Below are 22,177 nucleotides of genomic sequence, written 5' to 3'. Positions count from 1 at the left end.
CAGATGGCTTCCCCTCCCCAGGTCTCTTCTTGCTGAAAGGGAGTTGTTCCTCCCTGCCAATGTGAAGTGCTTGCTCATGGGGCTGGTTGTCTGATCAGCTGGGTTCCCTCTCAAATATAAAGTGCCTTGCAATGACTGCTGTTGTGGATGTGACCACACAGCTCACTTCAACCAAATGAACTGACTCACCAAATGGAATCAGGCCAAGTTTGCTTAACTGAACTTAGATCTAAGAAGGTCATCGTCGCTGGTCCCAAAAGTCGAACAAAAATCACACACTGTGCTCTTCTATCATATCTATCATCTCTGCTCTTCTCTTTCTCCGCTCATGTCTGAAGGCTTTGATGGATGTGCAACTTTGATTTGAAAATAAAACACAACAATTGCACTTTTCTTTAAACAATAAATCAGTCTTTGTTATTGAAACTGATACCTTAGATACACCCAGACCCAAGCTGTATCTCAAAGGTCAGCACTGTGTGCGTGCATATATATATATATATATATATATATATATATATATATATATATATATATGTATGTGTGTGTGTGTGTGTGTGTGTGTGTTTTTTAGTAGTTTTTTAGCATTTTCTTTGACACAGATACTGAAGACAGCCAGAAGGATAGATGGGTGGGATGACATGCAGCAAAGGGCCTAGGGCAGAATTGAATCCAGGTAGCTGCAAGAAGGAATAAGCCCAGAGTAGAAGGTCTCACAGCTTATAAATCAAGAAATCAAGTCAGCTATGGAATATTATTGATAGCAGATCCACCAGAGGAATGGGCTGGCAATATTTGACAGTCTGTTTGTGGCCTTATCCTATTTTTCCACTATCCCAAAAGTCTGGTACTACTCTCCTCCTCAAACAGATTCCCAGGTTTCCAATCCTACAACTCTTCACTTCATGTCAACAGTGCCCTTCTCCTCCTTCTGTACCTCCCTGAACTTCTCCACTGGAGTGTAGCGATAACACAGGTCAGACCTCTGAAGGTACCCTGTTGTACAGTATGTAGTAGCAAGATGTTTGCAGTACATCATTCAGTCTTCTAAGCTGCGAGCTGGACCCATCGTGGATCAAACAACTCGTTTCTGTATTATTGATGCTTTGTCTCCTCAGACCGTTGTACTTGTCACTGCCGACAGGAAGCATACAATAAACCTTTCTGTTTCAAGGTGTTCCCAATTGCAATGCAGACCTCAACTTTTTAACATAAAAACCCTGCTTCCCTCCTACTTTAGCACCTAGAATGGGCTAACTACCATGCTTCATGACAAAGAAAATATAAGGTAAAATAATGGTTGATGATGAGGTTGTGAACAGTGAAGCAGTGAGGCTTTGACAGCAGTTGGACTGGACAACAGATGTGAATTTCAAGCAGGTAAAAGAAGGCCTCTCTGCATCAGTAGACATATGGGCTGCCTTCAAGTGAAAATATGAAGCAAGCACTGGCCCAAGTGGAAATACTGTAATTACCAATTCATTGCACATGAACGAGCTGCGGACTGTGATAGCTGAGTTGCAGAAACGTGAAGAAGCTGGACAGCGGTGAAGCTGAGCTCAGCCAACAGCTGGAGTAAAACTGATGATACTGCTCATATATATTGTCTCGCCTGCTATTTTAACCCAACATACTTAAACTACTTAGACTATGGATTTACATTTTCCAGAAAAAGAAGTAAGGTTTCACAAAGAGAGGCACTTGTTGGCAGGAGTTTTTTCTCCACAAACTCGCAGCTTTATCACATCCTCTTGGGTGCTGCAGGGTGTGAGTGTGTCAGTAAGAGAGCAAGCCTTGGTAATTACAGGTATTCCCATTATCACAGAGGCTACGAGACTGTGTTTGACACTATGCAAACAGACATAGACAAAGTTCTCGGGCCAGTGCTGCAGGACGTGGGGAAGGGAGCTTAAAGTGGACAGATTAATGGGCATCACAGCGGGAGTCGACCTGCTGGAGTGCGATTGTGGAACTTGGAATAGCAGTATGATTGGATCAGAGGTGGCCAGAGGACTGGACTGAAAGATTGAGAACTCATCAGGCAAAGGTTAATTTAATACTATGGGGCATGATTAGTTTCAAGTTTAAACACTCCTACTCATGTACCGTGCTGCTCTCTACAACATCATTTTCCCGGGAGAGAACATTTTCAGAGGGCAGGAGGTGGATTAGCAGTCGCAGATACATTCTTGAGGTTCCAGTCTTGGATTGGTAAACAGCTCTGCTGCTGGAGTGTCCTCCAGCAAGACACTGAAGGTCACCTGGCTTCAGAGCCACTGTTGCTATGCTGACTCTGACCTGTGACCTCCCCCATGAAGGGAGGAGGGCAAGAGGATTTCCCTTTAGGGGAGATAAACATTCATATCAGTATTGCTGTGCTCGGCTGATAACATGACCTGTGAAGGCTCTTTGAGCAGAAGTGAGCATTTTACTTTCTAATATTAAAGCTTTGATTACAGCTCTTAGTGTGTCAGTTAACCACACTAATGCCCACGTGCTGCAGTTTGAACATTTAGATTACATTACTACGTTGCACTTTTTCTTTAACGTGATGGTGCAGAAGTATTGCTCAAAAGGGAGCAGCATTAACCTGAATAGGGGAAAAACAGTGACACACACAGTGTAGATGGTACATTAATTATTGCCAGAATCTTTCCAACCTGCTATTAACTGAGTTTAAGTAGTGCGCTCAAAGAAAACCAAACAGGCTTTTGCTTCTCATACGACTGCTTATTATGTCTAAAATGAATAAGCTGATGTGATAATCTGAAGAGGCCATGATTGGCCAGGTCACAGTGCAGGATGAAAACCAAACCAAATATTTGTCAGTTTAAATCATTTTAAAGATATAATGAAGGGAGAAGCAAAACTACAGACCACCACAGCCCCACCTGTGTGAACTGAATGAAACTTTTGTCCATCTCAAATCACCACATGCACTCTGCCTGATCATCAAGCATACTCCTGCAAAGGCTCGGGTTTGAGTCCAACCCGTCACCCTTTTCTGTGTGTCTCCCCGCTTCTCCTTGCTTTCCTGTCTCTCCTGACTTTCACTATCCAATAAAGCCAAAAAATATTATTAAACACAAAAATTAAAATTTCAGCAGATTGTCCTCTTCGAATAAAACGAAATTCCAGATGGTACCCAAAAATATAACTCTGAAAATAATTTTGTTAAATATTTTCATATTTTTCATTTCCAGGACCTGTGAGTTACAGTTACAGTACCATCGTGAAAATCCAGCTTTCTTTTTGTATTACTGTAAAATTCAACAACACACCATTCAGAAATTGTTACTGGTTGTCTTTTGCAATGTAAAGTTTCTTTGTTAGTGTGTGATTTTTTTTTAAATTTAAAATTTTCAGACCATTTGAAATATATCTGGTCCACATTAAAGATCCTGATTTATTTTGATGTTAAGAAAGACTGGTGCAAACTTCAGGCTTTTATCTTTAATAGTCTTTGACATATTCATGTTCAAATGTTGACTCATATTTTAGTGCGTGGTAGTGGGCCGATGGACTATTTTTCAAAAAAGTGTATCTTAAAAACTATTTGATATATGAAGCTAAAACTTCTCAGCACTCAATATATATGTTCAAACTTTGGACCTTCAGATTGGAGTTGGCACGATGTGCGGTTGGAATGACCCATGGACTAAATGTTTTGCTCAGTTAAAACACAGGTGCTGAATTTGCAACAGCAGTCAGTAGCATTTAGTGCTCATCTACTAAACATTGAACCCCATCGGACCTAAACTTTGCAGTTACGTCTCCAACATGAACTCAGGTAGTAGCACATTATTTAGCTTGACTACTGTTGCTTAGAGGAGATGATGCAGCTGTAGCTATAACTGAAGTAGCTAAATCCATACACAAATTAAATATTATGATTCATGAGTCTGCAGCACTCATGCACATGAGTATTAACAGGTGAGTTAAGAGTCAGGCTGGATTTGTCTGGTCTAATCCTGCCTACCTTATCCCATCTTACTTTCAAAGACCACTTCCAGAGCCTTTCACGGGCTCATTTATTTACAGAAAAGATGACCACCATGCTGCAGGCTGTTTGAAATACTTTGCTGTCTTAGATGCGCTGGGAAAGTCTGTCTGAACTTCTTGTGATCTCCACTAAGATTTGAAATAACTTTCTAGCTTCTTCGCTTTGCAGAGTGAAAAAGGGCAAATGCTTTGAAATGAGGCGAGTTATACGAGATCACCCACTGAAAAAGAAAAAACACAGAAAAGCAGTGTGGTGTTTTATAGCACTCTAAATTTCAGGTATACTCAATAGATATCTGTGGTTGTCCTGGTCCCGCCCCTAAAGATCTAATCAGTAGCTGTAACTGTAACAGATTAACAAATCAAGTATTCGCACTGATGCGTGTGCATACTTCAGGTCCTGACTGTTTCAGGTGTGTGATGTCAGGCGTATTGCTCTACTTGTTATCTCAGTAAGTATAAAAACCAAAAATCTATGTCGGATAACTGTGATCATTTGTTCTCTGTGCTCTGGTGGGATATACTTGAAATATGAAGCCATATTAATGTATACAAATACAACATACAGGGAAAAAAGATTTTAAGCAAAGTCAGCAAACTTTACCTGAATTAAGCTAAAACATTTTCCCCCTGTACTGTGCACATGCGCTGCAACGTGATTGGCTAATATGTCTCCGGTTTCAGTTGTTGATTGGTTCTTTTGGGACAGGTTTAGGACTCACAGACTTGAGGACTGTTTCAGTGCAACACGCAGGGGTGTAGCAAGTCAAGTCTCTACCTCATTTTACACCTTTTGCATTGACCCACTGGAGAAAGCAACAAGACCACCATCATTCCCGCCTCCCGACTGAACAACGGAGATTAATTAAATAAAATGTTTTGCTTTCAACTTCATCTTTTATAGATTTTGATGATAAACTGTTTTATGTGTAATTAATGGATGTTAGACATAATTCTCTTAACTCACATCGACTGTGTGTGTGTGTGTGTGCACATGTGTGAGACAATGTAAATTCTCTGATGGTTACCATAGCGATCCAGCAGGTTGTTCTAATGATATTTGATGCCCCGCAGACAATCAGGCTTTTCCCAATAGACTCCAATGTAATTGGTCCCAATAGGGGAGAAAATGAATTCAATTTAACTTTATTATTAGAATTCATAATTTTTTTTTTTTAGAAAAGTTGAGAAGAAAGCTGTCAGAAAACCCTCAATGAGTCATAAATCACGAGAGACCAAATTAGATCCTGACAGTGTGAGGAGAGCAGCTGGAGTCGAGCCTATTCAGAAATTAATTAACAATAGAAACCTGTAAACTTGAGAGAATGTAATTGATACTGTCTTGCAGTAGATGTACTTAGAATTTACTTGCCCCCCACCCTCAGGACACTGATTTCAGGATCTATTTGAGTATGTTACTGAATCAGTGGTTCTCTAGAAAATAGTTTACTTACTTCATTTCAGTTTCCTTAATATGCCCTGCAAGTTCTTCAACAAATTTTTCTCCTTTCATCCAGTAGATGATGGGCTTTCTGTTTTCTCCACTGTAGCCAAAAAATGCCTTGCAGTCCAGACTGAGAGGCATACCTGCAACACACAGCACAGCAATGTTAGACGCCACACGGTGCCACACGGAGGATGAATTTGCACTGTTTTGCAGCTGAATCTTTAAACCAGCTGCAGTCCAGGCTGAAGGTAAAACACACATTAAAGATGACACCACACTGAAAGTTGAGCACAGAAGGAGTCATTAAACAAATCTGGCACATTTTGGTTTATATCCTTTCTCATTTCTCCAAAGAGGTGTCCGGATGATAGGGAGCCACAGGGAGCCAGTGCAGAAAACTACTCGAGGTGTGTAGCTGGGTGCCTGCAGGGTCCCTTTGAAATGAGAACCTGAAATAATTGCTGCCTCCTCCTGGTGACAGTAATATCACTTTAAAGAGAAGTGTGCAAACACATTTCTGAAATCATGAGAGGAAACAAAATCACACTAGGTAAAATACTGCTGTGTATCATAAGCTGCAGCACTGCCAACCTTTCACCTGAGCAAATGAGTCTGTGGCAACAGGTGGCATACACAGGAAATGTAGTGTTAGTGAGGCAAACACGTGTCAGCACCAGTGGATTTCTTTTTATCTTACATGGTAAATATATGATTTTCCTAAGGATCTACAAATCTACTTCATAAGATCCTCCTGTACGGTCCCCTTGATTTTGCTAGCCCCAAAATATGAATGCAGGGTCCAAGACCTGGACCTTCAAGTGCTTATTTCCTGAAGTCAAAGGAAAAGCTGTGTGCTTAGTTTGTGGAGAGCAGATTGGTATGTTTAAGGGTTAAAATTTGAATCATCATTATGAAACTAAACAGAGAGAGAAATACGAGAAACTGACTGATGCAAAGTGGGATTGGACATCAGAACCTTTGCTAGCAAAGCTGCAAAAGCAATGAGGACTGTTTTCAAGCTTTACAAATTCAGGGATGATTTTCCTCCAAATCACAAAAACTGTGAAATTTTCTGTGATAGTGAGTAAGAAAGAATGTCGATGGACTCCTAATATGACCTGAGAAAAAAGAAGAATGTGCTTGAACTGTAAAACAGTCACTTTTCAAATGAATCTGGAGCTTTTGTTGAAAAGCAAAGTGAACAGTTTTCTTTTTCTCAGCAGCTCTGGAGGAGAGCGATGTGACACAGACCACTACATACCTGGCAGCTCTGTACTCAATGAAAGGGGCTATTACAAGAAGTTATTTGTTTATAGAGCTAACTGCATGCTTGGACAAGTTTTCTGACAAACTTGAACAGTTCACTGGATTTCAAGTGACTCAATTTGACTCTCAGACACAATTGTGTTTGTTTATGTAATTACTGTAAAAAACAACAACTATTGTTTATATTCACATTATGTGGCAGCACACCTCTTAACCGGCACTAGAAGGCATGAGCACATCACCCCTGTCCTCGCTAACTTATCCCATCAAATATCGCATTGATAACTTCATCATTTCAGGTTTATAGCGCCATGATATTAAAGTTTAAATTAGCCGCACATTTACTGACAGAACAGAAAATATTTCGAGCCGATTCATATTCACTAATATGCCGCTTGTGGCAGATGGCCCCCCCTCCCTGAGCCTCTGGTTTTCCTGTTAAAAGCGTGTTTTTCCGTCCCACTTTCACAGAGGGCTTGCTCAGAGGAAGCTGTCTGATTGTTGGGGTTTTCTCTGTATTGTATGATTTTTACATTCCAGTGTAAACTGCCTTGAGGTGATGGTGATTTGGAGCTATATAAATAAAACCGAATTGTGACTGAAGTGCAAATTTTCAGCTTTAATTCAAGGGGTTTAACAAAAGTATTTCATTAAATTCAGTTGCATAGTGTACTTGCAGCTTAATTAGTTTGAGCCATGAAGCTTTGATTCTGCAGAGCTCCATATTCAACAGATGTGTACCTTTAATGTATTACTGCTGGAAGAATCAATCAGCAATACTATGAAATCACATGTAAATACACATCTATGGGCAGACAGTATCCACACACACTCATGTAAGACCTTGAAACCCCCATCACTCTATGATTACAGCTATCAGTGGTGATGATGGAGTATTAATGAGCATTCTAATGAGCGCTACCTCGTTAGGCAGTCAATTAGCAGATAATTATGATAGACCTTGGTATTATCATAATGATAGCTCTGTCAGCACAGTCATGAACCAACAGTGAATGTTAACATTCGGTGTATGTCTGTGTGTTTGTTGTCAGTTTTGACTTAAAGTTAACACTTAAGGTGTTGTTTTTTCATGCGTGGGAAAAGCAGCTTCTTCCTTTCAAGCTTTGGGGGGTAATTATCTTTTTCAGAAGAAATTCAAAACATTTAGAGCAGCAAAAGTAAAAATCTTCACAAACTGGTTACAGGTTGAATAAACATGAGGTTTCCTTCAGTTGGTCAATGCCAAAACGCAACTGTTTTCATATGGAAATGTCTTTATGTTTGGTGTCACTGCGCTGCTTATTTTGATTGATGGAAAAGGACGAGGAGGCTTTGACTTCTGCCAGTCTCGAAATTAGAATTTCTAACAAACTCAGAGAAAAAGTGCCCACTGAAGCCTCACATGTCTTGTGTGTGTGTGTGTGTGTGTGTGTGTTGGTGGGCTTGCGTGGGATTTTTCTTTTTTTTACCTTTGAGCCTAGTCAGACATCATCCTGCAGTACAGGCGTATAAATACACACACACTTTAAAAATCACTTAAAAAAGAAAAAAAAAATCTGGCTTGGAGTGAAATTAGTTTAGCTTGATTGTGTGTGTGTGTGTGTGTGTGTGTGTGTGTGTGTGTGTGTGTGTGTGTGTTTGTGCGAGTAAGTAGGTGTGTGTATTTGAGCTCTGCAGTAATTGATTAGCACCCCGAGGGTGTGTTTGTGTTCTCAGCATGCTATGGTGATTAAAATCATCAACTTTGTTTGCACTTGTGTGGCGTGAGGGTGTGTGTCAGTGTGGGCGAGTGACTTTGTGTGTGCGTATCTCTCCAGTAAATAGAAACGCAGCCTGCATTTAATACAGCTGAGTCGAGTCATCGTTCCTATTTGTGGCTGTAGCGGCAGGATATTTGTGAGAAGCTGAGGAAAAATGAGGGCTGGTGCTGTATTGTTGTCATTAATAAGAAAGACTGACAGGAATTTTCTCAAGTTGGTGCATCACTGTTTCACACTGCTCCTCTGTGTGATCACAACTATGTTCTGTTTTCTTTGGTGTGACAAACAGAGGAAGGACTCACTCTCCCCGATCACAAGTGAGTTTGCAAACAGAAGTCATGTGACCACAAAGTCAAATTCAATCTGATTCCACCTCTTTGTATCGTTATTGTAGCCCGACAGCCTTGTCTGTACTCCTCAGTGTAGCGTCGCTGGCATTTAGAGATGCACATAAAGAAGCAGCTGAATATGAGAATCGGTCCAGACTTTGCTTTGTCCTTGGTTTAGTTTTTTAAATTCATTTTTTATCCAAGCAAAAGGAGCTGCTGGTATCAGACATTGACATCTGTTTCCTTCGGCCCGTCTTGTGCGTTTTGAGGTCCTTTCCTGTCAAAGGCTCGTGCTGCATTCTAACAGTGAAAAGTTCTCATTGCTGTTCATTTATTACACTGGGTTTATTCATTTCAGATACATCTAAAGAAATGAACAAATCAATTTAATCTTGAACTGAAGGAAACCACTCTGAATTTGAAGGTTGTGGGAATGCACTTAGCATCCTCATCAGGATAGCGTCTGTGTGTGAAGTAAGCAGCACTGTAAACTGCTATCGAAGTGCAGGTTAATGAGTGTCCACAGTAAACTGTAGGCAACACAGAGAACTTTCACAAACTCAGAGGTGTTAATGCAAAACCTGGATTTTGTCCTGGGGTTCACGCAGTGAGCAGTGCCGTTGTCCTTTGCAGTTTAGAGCACTTTGTTGCCTTTCACAGTTTCAGTTTCAGCTCCACATAATTTTGTTTTAGATCACTAAAACTACCAAAGCAGACAAATGTTTCTAGCAACACAAGCCATTAAAAATTTGCAAACAAGATGTGTAACTGTTGAACCTTAGTGTACAACCTGTGTGGACAAATTTGTATCCCAACCTCCTTGCAACTAGTAAACATCAATGGTTCCTCCATGATTGCATTGATTTATTTTTCTGTCCGAGACCCATTGCAAGTAGTTGACCAATCGCTGACGGACCTCTTTCAAAGGCAGATGCACAAGTTGCTTGGTGGGAGGCAATCTGCCTGCAAACACTTGCACTGTGACTCAGACTGATTGCAGTTACTCTCAGCCAGATTGGTGAGAGTTTGCAAATAATTACCAACTAATTTATGAATGCTGACAGATTGCTAACACATTGTAATTAATGAAAGTCAGGTTGCACCAATCAGGACAACTCATCTGCTTTGTGTCAATATGCAACAAACGGCTCGACTCAGGTGGTTGTCAACTGGTTGTATTCTAGTTACATCGAGTGGACGAACTTTCAGTTTCAAATCTATGAGATTCTCGCTGAACTCTGAAAGTAAGAAGTTAATGTGAATCTCTGTGCATGTAAATGGCAACAGATTTGTTAATCACTAACCGACAAAAGACTGAATCTGTTTTGTTGCCGTTTTATTGCCTCCTCGATGCACCAAAGCTGTTCCGAAGACGGCAAGTGACTGCAGATTGGCTTTGCCAAAACATTAAACAGGCCGTCCATACTTAAACCCCTCAGTGTGGATGATGACAATCTGTCTTTAAAAAGAAAGAATTTTGCATTTACTCAGGATATCTTTGTCTAAAACCAGGTAGCAGTGGTGATGTAGTGATATAACCCCAAAGGAGGTTTGCATCTCCTGCGGGAATTGAACTAGCGGGCTTTGGCTTGTCAAGTAAATGAGCTACACATAGGCACATAGTGGCATGCAATATTACATTTAATATGAATCTTACTGTTACCGAAATATTTGGTGGATGTACAAATCAGCTCTTGTTTGTTTTAAGTTGACATTTAAAATCGGTCTCAAATGAACAGCAGAGTCACTGAACACCCGCCGGTTCTGAATTATGTCATTTGTTTTGACAGCAATATCCCAAATTCCAGGATGAACTGAACTGCGATGCCAGCAATATTTCATATAGATGAAAAGTGAGGAAAAGGGACACGATAAGATGGGAAATTCATATAAATCTGGTGTCTGTCTTACTCACTTCCTGTAAATCTTATAGCTGGTATTCACATCATTAGTCTGTTTCACTTGTCACTCTTTGGGGTTCCCTGTTCTTTGCTTTTCACATTTTATCACTAAAATAGATCCTCGCTCAAATCTCCTCGCCTCCCAGCCTTTTCCCTCTGTGCGTCAAGATGTTTTTGTCGTCATGCTGTCCCTCGTCTGTCTTTTCATTTGCTTGCTCTCCCTCTTTCCTTTTATAGAAATCTTTCACCTGCAGTGTGCTTTCTATGTGCGGACAAATGCATATTTTATTATGCAAATCCAGGTGATTTTATGCACCTTACACGAGAACTGTTGTAAAGAGTACGACAGGCAGAATAATCAAAGTACTTCTGAAACAGTATATGTCAATGAGATTATTTTTCTGGACAGCATACCAAACGTGTGTACGTGTGTGTGTGTGTGTGTGTGTGTGTGTGTGTCTAAAGGAAATGACAAAAGAGCAGAAAACATTCAGGTAAAGGATTGTAGGAGAGAAGTAGGACAACTCTTAACGAGGGAAATGAATCATTGAAAACTACCTTCACACACACACACACACACACACACACACACACACACACACTGAGAGAACCCTCCATCACTTGACTTGACAAGTATGGTTAAAAAAAGAAAAAAAAATCACTTAACAGACCCAGAATTACTTTGACTGTCATATATTTTTATATTCCCCCATCATCTGCGATTCACCCTTTTTATTAAACCTTGGCCTACTTAACACCGAGATTAATGTTAAATACATATTATTGGATTGAATTGTCCCTTCTCCCCTGGATATTTATGGTTGTCAGGGGAAACCTGGCTGTGTTTCAGAGCAGATACTTAAGTTTCAATTAAGTCATTCCACTGAATTACTGGATGGTTTTTATCCAATGATTGATTCAACTGTTTCTACTCTGGCAGGTTTCTAAGAGTGAAGACAGACCGAATGATTCAATAAAATTATATTGGACCAATACGAGTTCTGGTGGATATGAAGGACCGAACAGAACTCTGTGGGAGAACTGTGAAGCTCCTGTGAGCCAGTAAATAAAACCAACTTAGAACAGCAACTGTTCATATCTGTTTAAAAACCCTATTGCTATTGCTCTCTCCCTATTGAGGCTTTCAAAAAACTGCCTGGATTTGATCTGTTGTACCCTTGTGTCATCCTGTGTCACATAGCTAGCTTATTTGACCTCTGGGCTGTAAGGGGGTGCAATAATCTTCCCTTAGTTTCCTCAGTAGGTTAGAACAATCTTAAGGTGGCACATTTATTTGAGGAGTAAATACGCACAGTCCAGTTTGGCTTTTAGTTATTTTGACTGTGTTTAGACAGGTTGCGGTCATAGACTGTATCTAAAAGATGGAGGTGGCCTCTCAGTTTGTAAAGTGAAGTGCACACACAGGTGTCTTTGATATCATTGACTTTACTGTGTGATTACAGCCTCAGTCACTAATTTTCATGTCATATTGAATACGACATGACGATATTGACGATATTGTACTATTTATATGTCAGCTTGAAATATGGAGAGCCATTATATCTTATTCCAGGTAGACAGTAAACATATTCCTCTGCTTCTCTGTGCGCCCTCTGCATGCTGCCTTTTTAGGACCCAGCAGATGTTGGAGCAAAGACCCTATCCACTTCTGACAGCTAGCCACAGTTAGACAAGGCTTGCATAAGCACATTGTTTAATTCTGGCAGCAGCATGCTTCAGTGACACTGATTTAACCAACGCACTGATCCTTTCCACATAAATCTTGCCTCTGTGCTAGAGAGTTAAAAAAAAAATCTGCAAGAACTGCACACGGCTGGAAAAACACTCATACTCTTAACAAGTCCAGACAGCTCCTCTGGAGCCAGATTGTACTCTGGCCTTAATTTAGGAGCACCAATTGTCAAATATTGCTAAAAACTCTTGTCACATACCACTGGTTCTCATCGTAGAGGTCTGGACCTTCAGGGGCTTGCTAAATAGCCTGGATTTGTGAAGCAGTGAAAAGACTCCAGTGACAGGAAGAACATAAATACTGGATTTACAAATAGTGTACTTGTATATTTGATGGGCACGTTGCATAATCTATAGGGATTATGCACTGTGGCTAAGAGGTTAATTATCATGTCTATTCCCAGGTTAGGGGCCCTGATAACACGCAGCATAAAATTAAATTATCTGTCTAAAGGAAAGAAGGGAAGTGCTGAAGGGAATGCAGTTAGGTGCATGGATGAATCGCGGCAGCTGAACCTTGGTGATAATATGTTCCAGAGCACAAGTCATTATTATAAGTTTATATATACTTTATGTTTCTCTTAACAGTTTATGGTGCACTTAATGGTCTTGACATTACATGGGTACACCCGTGACTTTATATTCCAAGACACTTGCTCAGATTTTATGCACTTTGTTCAGAAAGGGGAGCTCTTTGTGCACACAGCCCTGCCGATGACTCAATATTCTCAAAGCAAAAGCTAATACGGGAACTTTCTAAATGCTCCGAGCAGAATAGACCTAACAAGCAGAAAAAGATGAACATGATGAAATTCTTTCCAAAACAAAAGTCTTGTATATATGTATTTTAGCGCAGACTAGGATCAGCCTCACATCACACATGTCGCACGTTCTCGAGTAAAAGAGAAAGTCATCCAGAACTGAAACATAGACTTCCCATCTGCTTGTCACTGCGTGTTTCTGTCTCCCTCTTAGACACGCGCACACACACTTTCTGAGGAATGATCCATCTCAGTCCATCTGTTCATTTAAAAGCACACACAGTGTAAGACCTTAAGGTGATTTTGAAATGCTGTGGGTGTGTGTACGTGTGTCTGTGTGTAGACCAGGTATGGGGTGTGTGGGGGTTGTCTTGGTAACAGCTGAGTTTCGGGTCTTGGGCTCCAAGGGAACGCAGCTGCACATGGCAACACAGATGGTGCCTCAGACACAGGCGCGCGCACACACACACACACACACACACACACACACACACACACACACAAGCTGAATGCTCACATACAGAAATGCATGTTCACACACTTAGGCCAAGCGCACATACACACACAAACACACGCAAACACACACACACAGCCACGTGTAAGTAAGTGGGCAGCTCAGCTGTAACCTGGGAGGCTGTTCATGCTTTCATTTCTTCTATTTCCAGACATCCTGCCTCTAACAAATTATTCCATTTTAATTTTCAATCCTTTCTATTTTTAGGGAGGCTCTACACCGCACCGACTCTCCTCAGAAATGCCATCCTTTGTGCCAGATACATTTTTAGGGGAAAGTCACTGTTGTTTGTTGCCAAGTGGTCAATGCTGTAATTTCTCTATTTCTTTTATTATATGCTGCATTTCCTTCTCCCTAACTTGAATTTCTATAAGTGTTTTCAGCTGTGTTTTGTGATGGCTAGTGTTTTGACCAATGCATTAAACCATATATTTTAGATATAAGTTTTAACAGCCACCATTTTCTGAAATTTGATGTTTGAGAATAATGTATTTTGTCATAAATTCAGTTTATTTTGAAAACCTCAACAGGATCTTCAGCTTTATTGTGAAAGGAATATGTGGAAAATAAACAAGTGGATGGCGGAGCCACACGCTGGGTTTACTGTCGTTGTTGCTAACGACAAAAAACAGTTGCTTGTCCGACTGTAGTGTGGTTATATTAAATATATTAGATAAAGAGAGAACTAAGAAATTAATATAGCCACTACCAGTGGCCATCACCAGTGTGTGAATGGGTGGATGACTGGATATGTAAAGCGCTTTGGGGTCCTTAGGGACTAGTAAAGCGCTATATAAATACAGGCCATTTACTACGGTGACCATCAACACGATGAAAAAAATATTGCCATAAACAGTTTATTTTACGACACCACGAAACAAACGACAGCGTAATATGACCCAATAGACGTTTTAATATCGTCATCCGATATAAATCGTTGTATCAAACAGCCCTATGTCTGTGCACTGGAGCAGGAGCTCTGTTTCGATTAGCTTAACAGTGGGAGCAGCTATGGTTGCTACAGCTATTGCTCGTCCAAAGTTAAAATACATTTCTGTCCATATCTTTAAACTCTGCACAAAATAGAATTTAAAATGAGTGTTTGTTGTTTTAGAATAGTTTGAGCTATCTGTATTTCCCAGTGCTTCCAGTCTTTTTGCTAAGCTAATTCACACTAAGCTAATCAACTCAACTCTTTCAGCAATCTGGTCCTTCTCCTTTGACTTCTGGGATCAAAAAGACATTTTTTACCCAGAGAGCTAGCTTACTGGATATGTTCTCTTTTTCAGAACATTCTCTCTAAACCCCAGAGAAGGTTGTGTGGGAAAAGTTTCTGAATACTCAAGACAGGCCGGCCTAGCACCAACAACCATGCAGCATACAAAGCCACTAAAATCACCTTTCTTGACAGTTCTGGCTCACTCTTTGAACTTCAGACTGTCGTCAAGACCATGTCTACATGGCTAAATGCACTTAGTTGCTGCCAATGTGACTGGCTAATTAGACATTTGCATTAATGAGCTGACCACTTGAACTCTACAAGTTCTACAGTAACATTTTTCTAGCATCCCTGAACTTGAATAGTTACAATTTTATTGATTCTAAATTACAATAAAAGAAAAGAGACAGGAGTAAAATGCTATAATATGCAACGGTGTCGTTTTTAGATGTAAAATTTATGTTTAATTAACACATTAACATAGTATCTTCAACAGATGGTGTTAGAGTGCAGAAGCCAAGCTAATTTAGTTTTGATCAACCATACAGTTTTAGAACCCATAAACGAGGTTCCATCACTAACCATGATGAGGTGGTTCTGATGGAATTTGAGCCTATTAAACCCCTTTTATGTACTGAAATACTCATGCACATGTATACACACTCACACAGACAGTTTAATAAGGTAGCTGGCAATTCAAAAACAAATGGTTTATTTTTAAATTATCATTGCAATTAAACATTTTTAATACTGATGGAAAATCAGAGAAAGTTGGATAAAAAAAAGAAAATGAATCGAAAAGTTCAAAAGTTAATGAAAGTATTGCCAGTAATTTCACAGAAGTCCATTTTTAACATGTTTCCAGTGATATGGAACTGTTTGAAAGCCTCCTGCAAATTTTCAATATAATTTGACATTACACTCCTTCGAGAGAAACTGCATATTATTTGATAAATATGAGATGGGGAATCATTCCTTGAAATGCAAAGGCCCAATTTCCTGTCTAACAGGAAATGAAGCTGCCACAAGTTGGAAAGAGTCATATTTGATTATTGTGAATAAACTAAATATTTCTTCATATCTGACTTTATCACTCTTCCTTCATCGTCCTCTTCGTCTCGATTCATCCCCACAAACAAACACTCCCAGTCACACAGTGACACCACGTGAGGTGATTCCCATGAAAATAATAACTCTCCCAGGAAAGTAATAAAGGGAAATCCAGCCTCCTTCTCTGTCCATATTTGGCCATTTTCTGACAGCTCTAATTAACCAAGTCCTTAATGCATCTATACCTGACACTTGATTAGCTGGGGGGCTGGCCTCGTTAAGAACGGTTTTAAATTAACAGATGAAATTAGATTGGAGATTACATCAGATATGCTTGACAAGGTTAATTAAATGACCAGCCACAAGGGGAGTGTGTTAAATCCAACATCTCCAACAGATTTAGAACTGATATAGTTTGGTTCCTGATTCTAAATTACAGCAAAATACAAAAAGTTAAGACACTGTCAAATATAAATAAAACAGCTATGCAGATTAATGATACCTTAGGACTGGAAAAGTTAATGCAAACAGCAAATGGTGGATAGTTTATAATATTGACAGACTCCAAGTATCTGGAAAGTGGTCCTAAAATGGACTGGGCTCAGTGGTATGGGCTGAGGAACACTTCTGAAAATTACTATCAGGAAACCGAAGTGGTCACTGTATCCAGCGTGAATTTCAAAGGGTAGCAACTTGATGGTATGAGTACACACAAGTGCACATGGGTGAAGGCATCATTGATGGTTAATGGTATGGTTTGTGAACTATATTAGTTGTAGTTTCAATAGGGCAAGACACGCCAAACTGGAATGGTAAATGGACTGGTTTGTATATAGTGTTTTTCTACTCTACTTTCTACTCAAAGAGATTTATACAACCCCATTTTCATATGTCTAAGTGTTTTCTATTCACATGAACGTACCAGGGGCATTGTGGGGTTCAGTGTCCTGCCTAAGGATACTTTGCCATGTAGACTGGAACAGCTAGCGATCGAACAGGCTAACTTTTGTTTAGCAGATGACCTTGTGACCTTGTCATTTTAAAGCTCAGTTTTTAAAACCTTACAATGTAACTACAGCCCAGCACATCCAGCAGTATATTAATGACTAACCTCGTATTGTGGATGGATGATCTCAGTTGTTCTCCTGACTGACCTTTGGTCTGTTTACAGCATCCTGCCATGCAATTGCATTTGTCCGTAACCATCGGCAACCCTCATGTTAACTTTTATTGAGTGGAAAAAAGTTAGCGTTCATCCTCCAGCTTCATTGTGTTTATGTTATGCTAACACAGCTATGTAGCTAGCCACCACGTAGCACATCATTATATACCAGCTAGTCCAACTTCAGTAACCCTACAAACATCACTGCTGTTTAGTTTTCTGTCTTCATTTATGTTGGAAGTGATAGCAGAGCTGTACGTTTGAATTTGTTCAGAAATCTCTCAGTCAGAACATGCTATATCATGTTTAGGTGGAAACTAGCGAGCTAACTTCCTGCTAACTTCTAACTCTGTTAATTGAATAAATTCTGTTTTCATGGATGCCTGGATGTTAAACTTAATTGTTACACCTGGTAAAGCAGCAACACTGACCATTTTATTAAAGATGAAAGAATTTAGACAGTTTTTAACTCTCAGTGAGGCCGCAGCGTTCGTTTGACTGAAGCGGAGTTTGGACCCGGAAACGGCTAATGACTTAAAGACTGAACTGCAACACTGTAACAAACATGTCCCATTTAAAATGATCAATTTTTTTTTTTAAAAATCCCCCATGCTTTTCAGTTTCTTATCAATTGCTAACAAGGTTATGGAAGCAATAGCATTTTCTTGTAAGGCAGGAGGGATTTCTATACTGCTTCTGGGAGAGGTCTGTCTGGAAGTTGGGGGAGACACACTGAGGGGTTTTGAACAATTTGTGCATCTTAATAAATAAACATCAATGTCTAGAGTTTGGACAATTTTGCTTCACATTAAGCCAGAAGATGTGTGTAAGCCTGCAGTCCAACCCAGGTAGGTCCCAAGCCACCACTGGAAATAAGGACAGAAAAGATGAATAAAAATGATAATAGGAATGAACAGATGGTTTTAGCCTTTGGGGTGGTTGGCTGTGAGCTGAATAAAGAAACAGGAATCAGGAGGGGAAGTAAAATAAAGGATGAAGAAAAGAAAAATCAAGAAAACCCACATGAGGTTAGGAGTACTAATAGTTTTGGTCTCAGTGGTGAAACTGTGTGTGTGTTGAGGGGTTTTCATGACAGAACTGGGTGGGAGGTGATGGCTGACTGACAGCTGTTACCCGAGAGTCCCAAATCATCCAAGAGTGTTCTACTTCTCTAGCTTAGAGCCAATGGTGAACAAAGTAAACTAAAACAGGATAGCGCTGAAAATTAAATTTGGTCCCTGATTTGTGTGACTCATTTGTGGTTTGAACAGCTGTAGGCCTTCAAATGACTGGACAGATTTAATTTTGTAAATAGTTTTAGGCTGCAGCTATTGCAGCATTCCCAGTTGAGCAGATCCTCATAGACTAGAGAGAAAGTTTGGTTTGTCGTTTAAAGGAGACCTGTTCCTCCAGTCCAACTTTAATTCTCGAACTAAAGTAGATATACATGTAAAATATATATTACACATTATTTACTTCAAAATAATACACATTCATATCATACACAGCCTTGTTATGAATAATAACAAACAAACAAAAACTATTGAGTTCTTATCTCTTTTTGGCCAAACTTCAATTTCCTCGTATTACCTGGTTTCAAAAAGGTGTGAACAGCAGGGACTGCAGTGCAGGCAATACTATTACATTCAATGGTTTCAATATGTGAAATGTTCAATAAGGGCATGCTCAATATAAAAGTACATATATATATATATATATATATATATATATATATATATAGACACAGAGAGAGAGAGAGAGAGAGAGACAGAGAGAGAGACAGAGAGAGACTGAGTAGTAGTAAACAAAGGTACTGAAGGTTCATTGTAATGGACTGGCAAAATGTCTATGGTATACCCTGCTTCTCACCCTATGATAGTCGGGTGGGGCTTCACCCTCCCTGAGGCCCCGAAATCCCAATTTAGACAAGGAGAAGAAGATGAACGGATGGATAACAGGTTCAGCTATCCTAGGTTAACTGGTGACTTTCAATTAGGTGCTGGTGTGTTTCTGTGAGTGTGTTGTTTTCTCTAAACACTCTAAAGCGTTCTTAGTTGACTTAATTTATCACTCATCAAGCCTCTAAAATGATTTATACATCTGTACTGAATATCCTCAGTTGAAACCTGAGCCACGGTTAAACATTTGTTAGTTTTAGCAAAAACAATCTTGGGTGATTTGGAAAAGGGCTGTTTGGATATTATTACCTACCACTAATTCTGGAATTATCTCTGCATCTCTAGATACACCTTGGCATCCTACAGCGAGGATGATGACACTACATAGTCTTAGGAACATGCTGTGCCGGTCTGAATGTCAATCAACCTGATTTGCTCCTGTTGAGAAGTAGGTTAGACACAAAGCAGTACAAAGAAAGCTAAACATTACACAAATAAATAAATGTTACATGAGTCAGATCAGACTCGTTAGCATTATCCCAACAAAGACAGTTTTATCATCAGCTCAGTGTCAAAGCAGTCTGCTGTGGCAGTGTCTGTACTGACCTAATGTTCACTCTTGTCACATTCTCTTATTGGCGGATGTTGGGCTCAAATGAACTGCCAGCACTATCTGAGAGCCAGATTCAGAGTACAAGCAGTGCAAAAAGAAAACAGTGTCATCTAAGCTCCAACTGTTGCCTTAGTCATTATTCAGCTGCAAACCAAATTATGAGACTGCATGGTTGTCCGTTCACTTTTACTCCTCCCCCTTTGTGAGTGTGGACGCTTCATCTCTTTGCTCTCTAAATGCTTTGCTTCTTTTATTGATTTTTACCGATTTTTATGCTGATTTTTTCCCTTTTTTCCATATGAGCTTACCTGCGATAGCTTCTGGACACTTATAGATCATTAGGACTAAAGTGTTCTTAACAGAAACAGCAACATTTTTATAGTTACCTTATCCTCAGCGCTCCGTGTGTCTGTGGCCTAGACACAGCTGAAGCCTGATTACAGCGTCTGGGCACCGAGCAGCCTCGATAGCCTAGAAAGGTGCTAACCGCTAGGCTAACTAGCAACAAGATGCCTTCCCTCTCCACAGATGACTACCACAGCCTCCTGCAGAAGATTGCAGCACTGGAGACAAAAATTCATCGCTTAGAAGTAAACGTGGAGGTAAATGGACTGTGTGGAAATGAAACAACCTTGCCTTTGACTCAAAACAATGGCGATGAGCAAGCTAGCACACAGCTAAGGAGCACAGATAACATGACCAAGAAAGTAGACTCTGTGCACTATTATAAATCCTCAAGCGATAATCCCCCCTTGGACTGTCTTGGTGCAAAACCAAGACATAAATCATGTCTCCTGGAAGGGGGAGGACGTACCACAGGCAGGGCACAGCGAGCTGAAATCTCTGAAACCGACTGGCCTTCACTTCCTACGAGACAGAGAAGCTCTTCTACCCCTGTATACGTGAGGAAACAGGACTGGACAACCGTGAATAGGAAGGTTAACAACAAACCTTCAAAACAACTGAATGTGAAACTGCAGAACAGATTTGCTCCACTATCAAAGGACCCTGGATCTATATCGGATAACCATCCATCTAAAAGTAGCGAAGTAAGGCCTGAAAATCCACGGGGAAAGCTAAAGGCTAGGCCTGAAACGCTGATTGTGGGTGACTCTGCTGTAAAGGATGTACAAAGCATGTGCGGTAAGAACACTAAAGTCCTCTGCTTTCCTAACGATATGGTCAACATCCTGAAGGAGAGAATTCTTCAAATTGCAGATGAATATCCAACTGTGACAAACATTGTCCTGCATACAGGGTCAAACGATGTGTCCAAACAACAATCGGAGGTTCTGAAACGGGACTTTATTGGATTATTAAACACTGTAAACTCTCTGAATGCAGCTGTATTCATCAGTGGGCCTGTACCGCCGGTCAGAGGAGGAGACGAGAGATTCAGCAGGCTGTTTACACTGAATAAATAGCTTATATCAGCATGTGCTGACCACTCAGTGCATTTTATCAACAACTTTAATATTTTTTGGGAACGCACGCATCTGTTTAAAGCAAATGGATTTAATTTTAACAAGTCAGGGGTGAAACTGTTCACCTCCAACTTGTTTTATTCCATACGTCATCCATCTGTGCTTGGAGCCAAGGCTGAGATAAACGAGGAGTTATCTCATAAAGAGGAACAAACAGTACTCCAAGAACAGACAAAGCCCAGCAGAAACCTTGAGGAGGAGCTCCATCTGCCCCCACCCGGGAAGAGCCTCAGAAAGGAGAGACATCTGAGGCAAGAAGAGGCAAGAAGAGGAGTCCCTATTTGCCTCCAACTCTCTCAACAACACCAACGACCAGGACCAGGATCTTCCCCAGTCCCCCAAACCCCTGACAGGCCATCACCCCCATCACCCTCCTCCCCCTCCCTTTCTCCCTCCTCCCCACACCTGAAATTCACTGAAGAGATGATGGAGCGGGTCAATGCTGGGCTCAGATCTACCCCCCGGCCCAATCCCTCTTTGTCCCCCATAAACCCCCCACCAAAGCAGCCAAAGGTTCGCCACCGAGCCCCACCCTCAACAGAGCAATCGAAGTCACATTGCCCAGCCTCGCCCCCCTTAGTTCCTCCTTACCACCTTCATGCTTTGTCTCCGCAGTCTGATGTGTGATGTGTGGAGGGTCCGGGCTGCGAGGATTATGGCAGTGGTGACTTTTCCCAGGAGAAGCTGGGACCCTGTTTACTAGAAGGTTTTAAAATTTCTGTACTTTTAGGTGACAGAAGGAGACATGTGGCCTGGTCAAAACACAGAGAGCTGCATTCTAAAAGATCTTTAAATATAGTAAACATACCTTGTGTGCCACAGACTGCTCCCAAACACGAGGGGACAAGTAATGCCTCTAAAACACTTAAGTTGGCTTTATTAAACGTTAGATCTTTAGCTGGGAAAACATTTTTAATTAATGATTTAATCACTGAGCACAGCCTTGATTTTATGTTTTTAACTGAAACTTGGTTGGACCAAAATAACAGTGGAGCTGTTCTCATCGAGACGACCCCTCC

The 22,177-nt window shown here is 40.5% G+C and overlaps 1 protein-coding gene across 4 annotated transcripts in view; it reads right to left on the bottom strand.

Moving 5' to 3' along the window:
• The window catches only part of il1rapl2 (interleukin 1 receptor accessory protein-like 2), a 486,207-nt gene that overhangs the window by 37,018 nt on the left and 427,012 nt on the right, over positions 1–22,177 (bottom strand). For all 4 annotated transcript variants that reach the window (XM_026186343.2, XM_026186354.2, XM_026186326.2 and 1 more), the window contains exon 8: positions 5,457–5,589. In XM_026186343.2, coding sequence (XP_026042128.1) covers positions 5,457–5,589 — 133 coding nt within the window. The remainder of the gene's footprint in view (positions 1–5,456; positions 5,590–22,177) is intronic.

The sequence above is a fragment of the Astatotilapia calliptera genome, chromosome 2 (assembly GCF_964374335.1).
Source record: "Astatotilapia calliptera chromosome 2, fAstCal68.1, whole genome shotgun sequence".
NCBI lineage: Eukaryota > Metazoa > Chordata > Actinopteri > Cichliformes > Cichlidae > Astatotilapia > Astatotilapia calliptera.
Note: the sequence above shows the minus strand (reverse complement) of the source record. Positions and strands in the feature narration are given on the sequence as shown.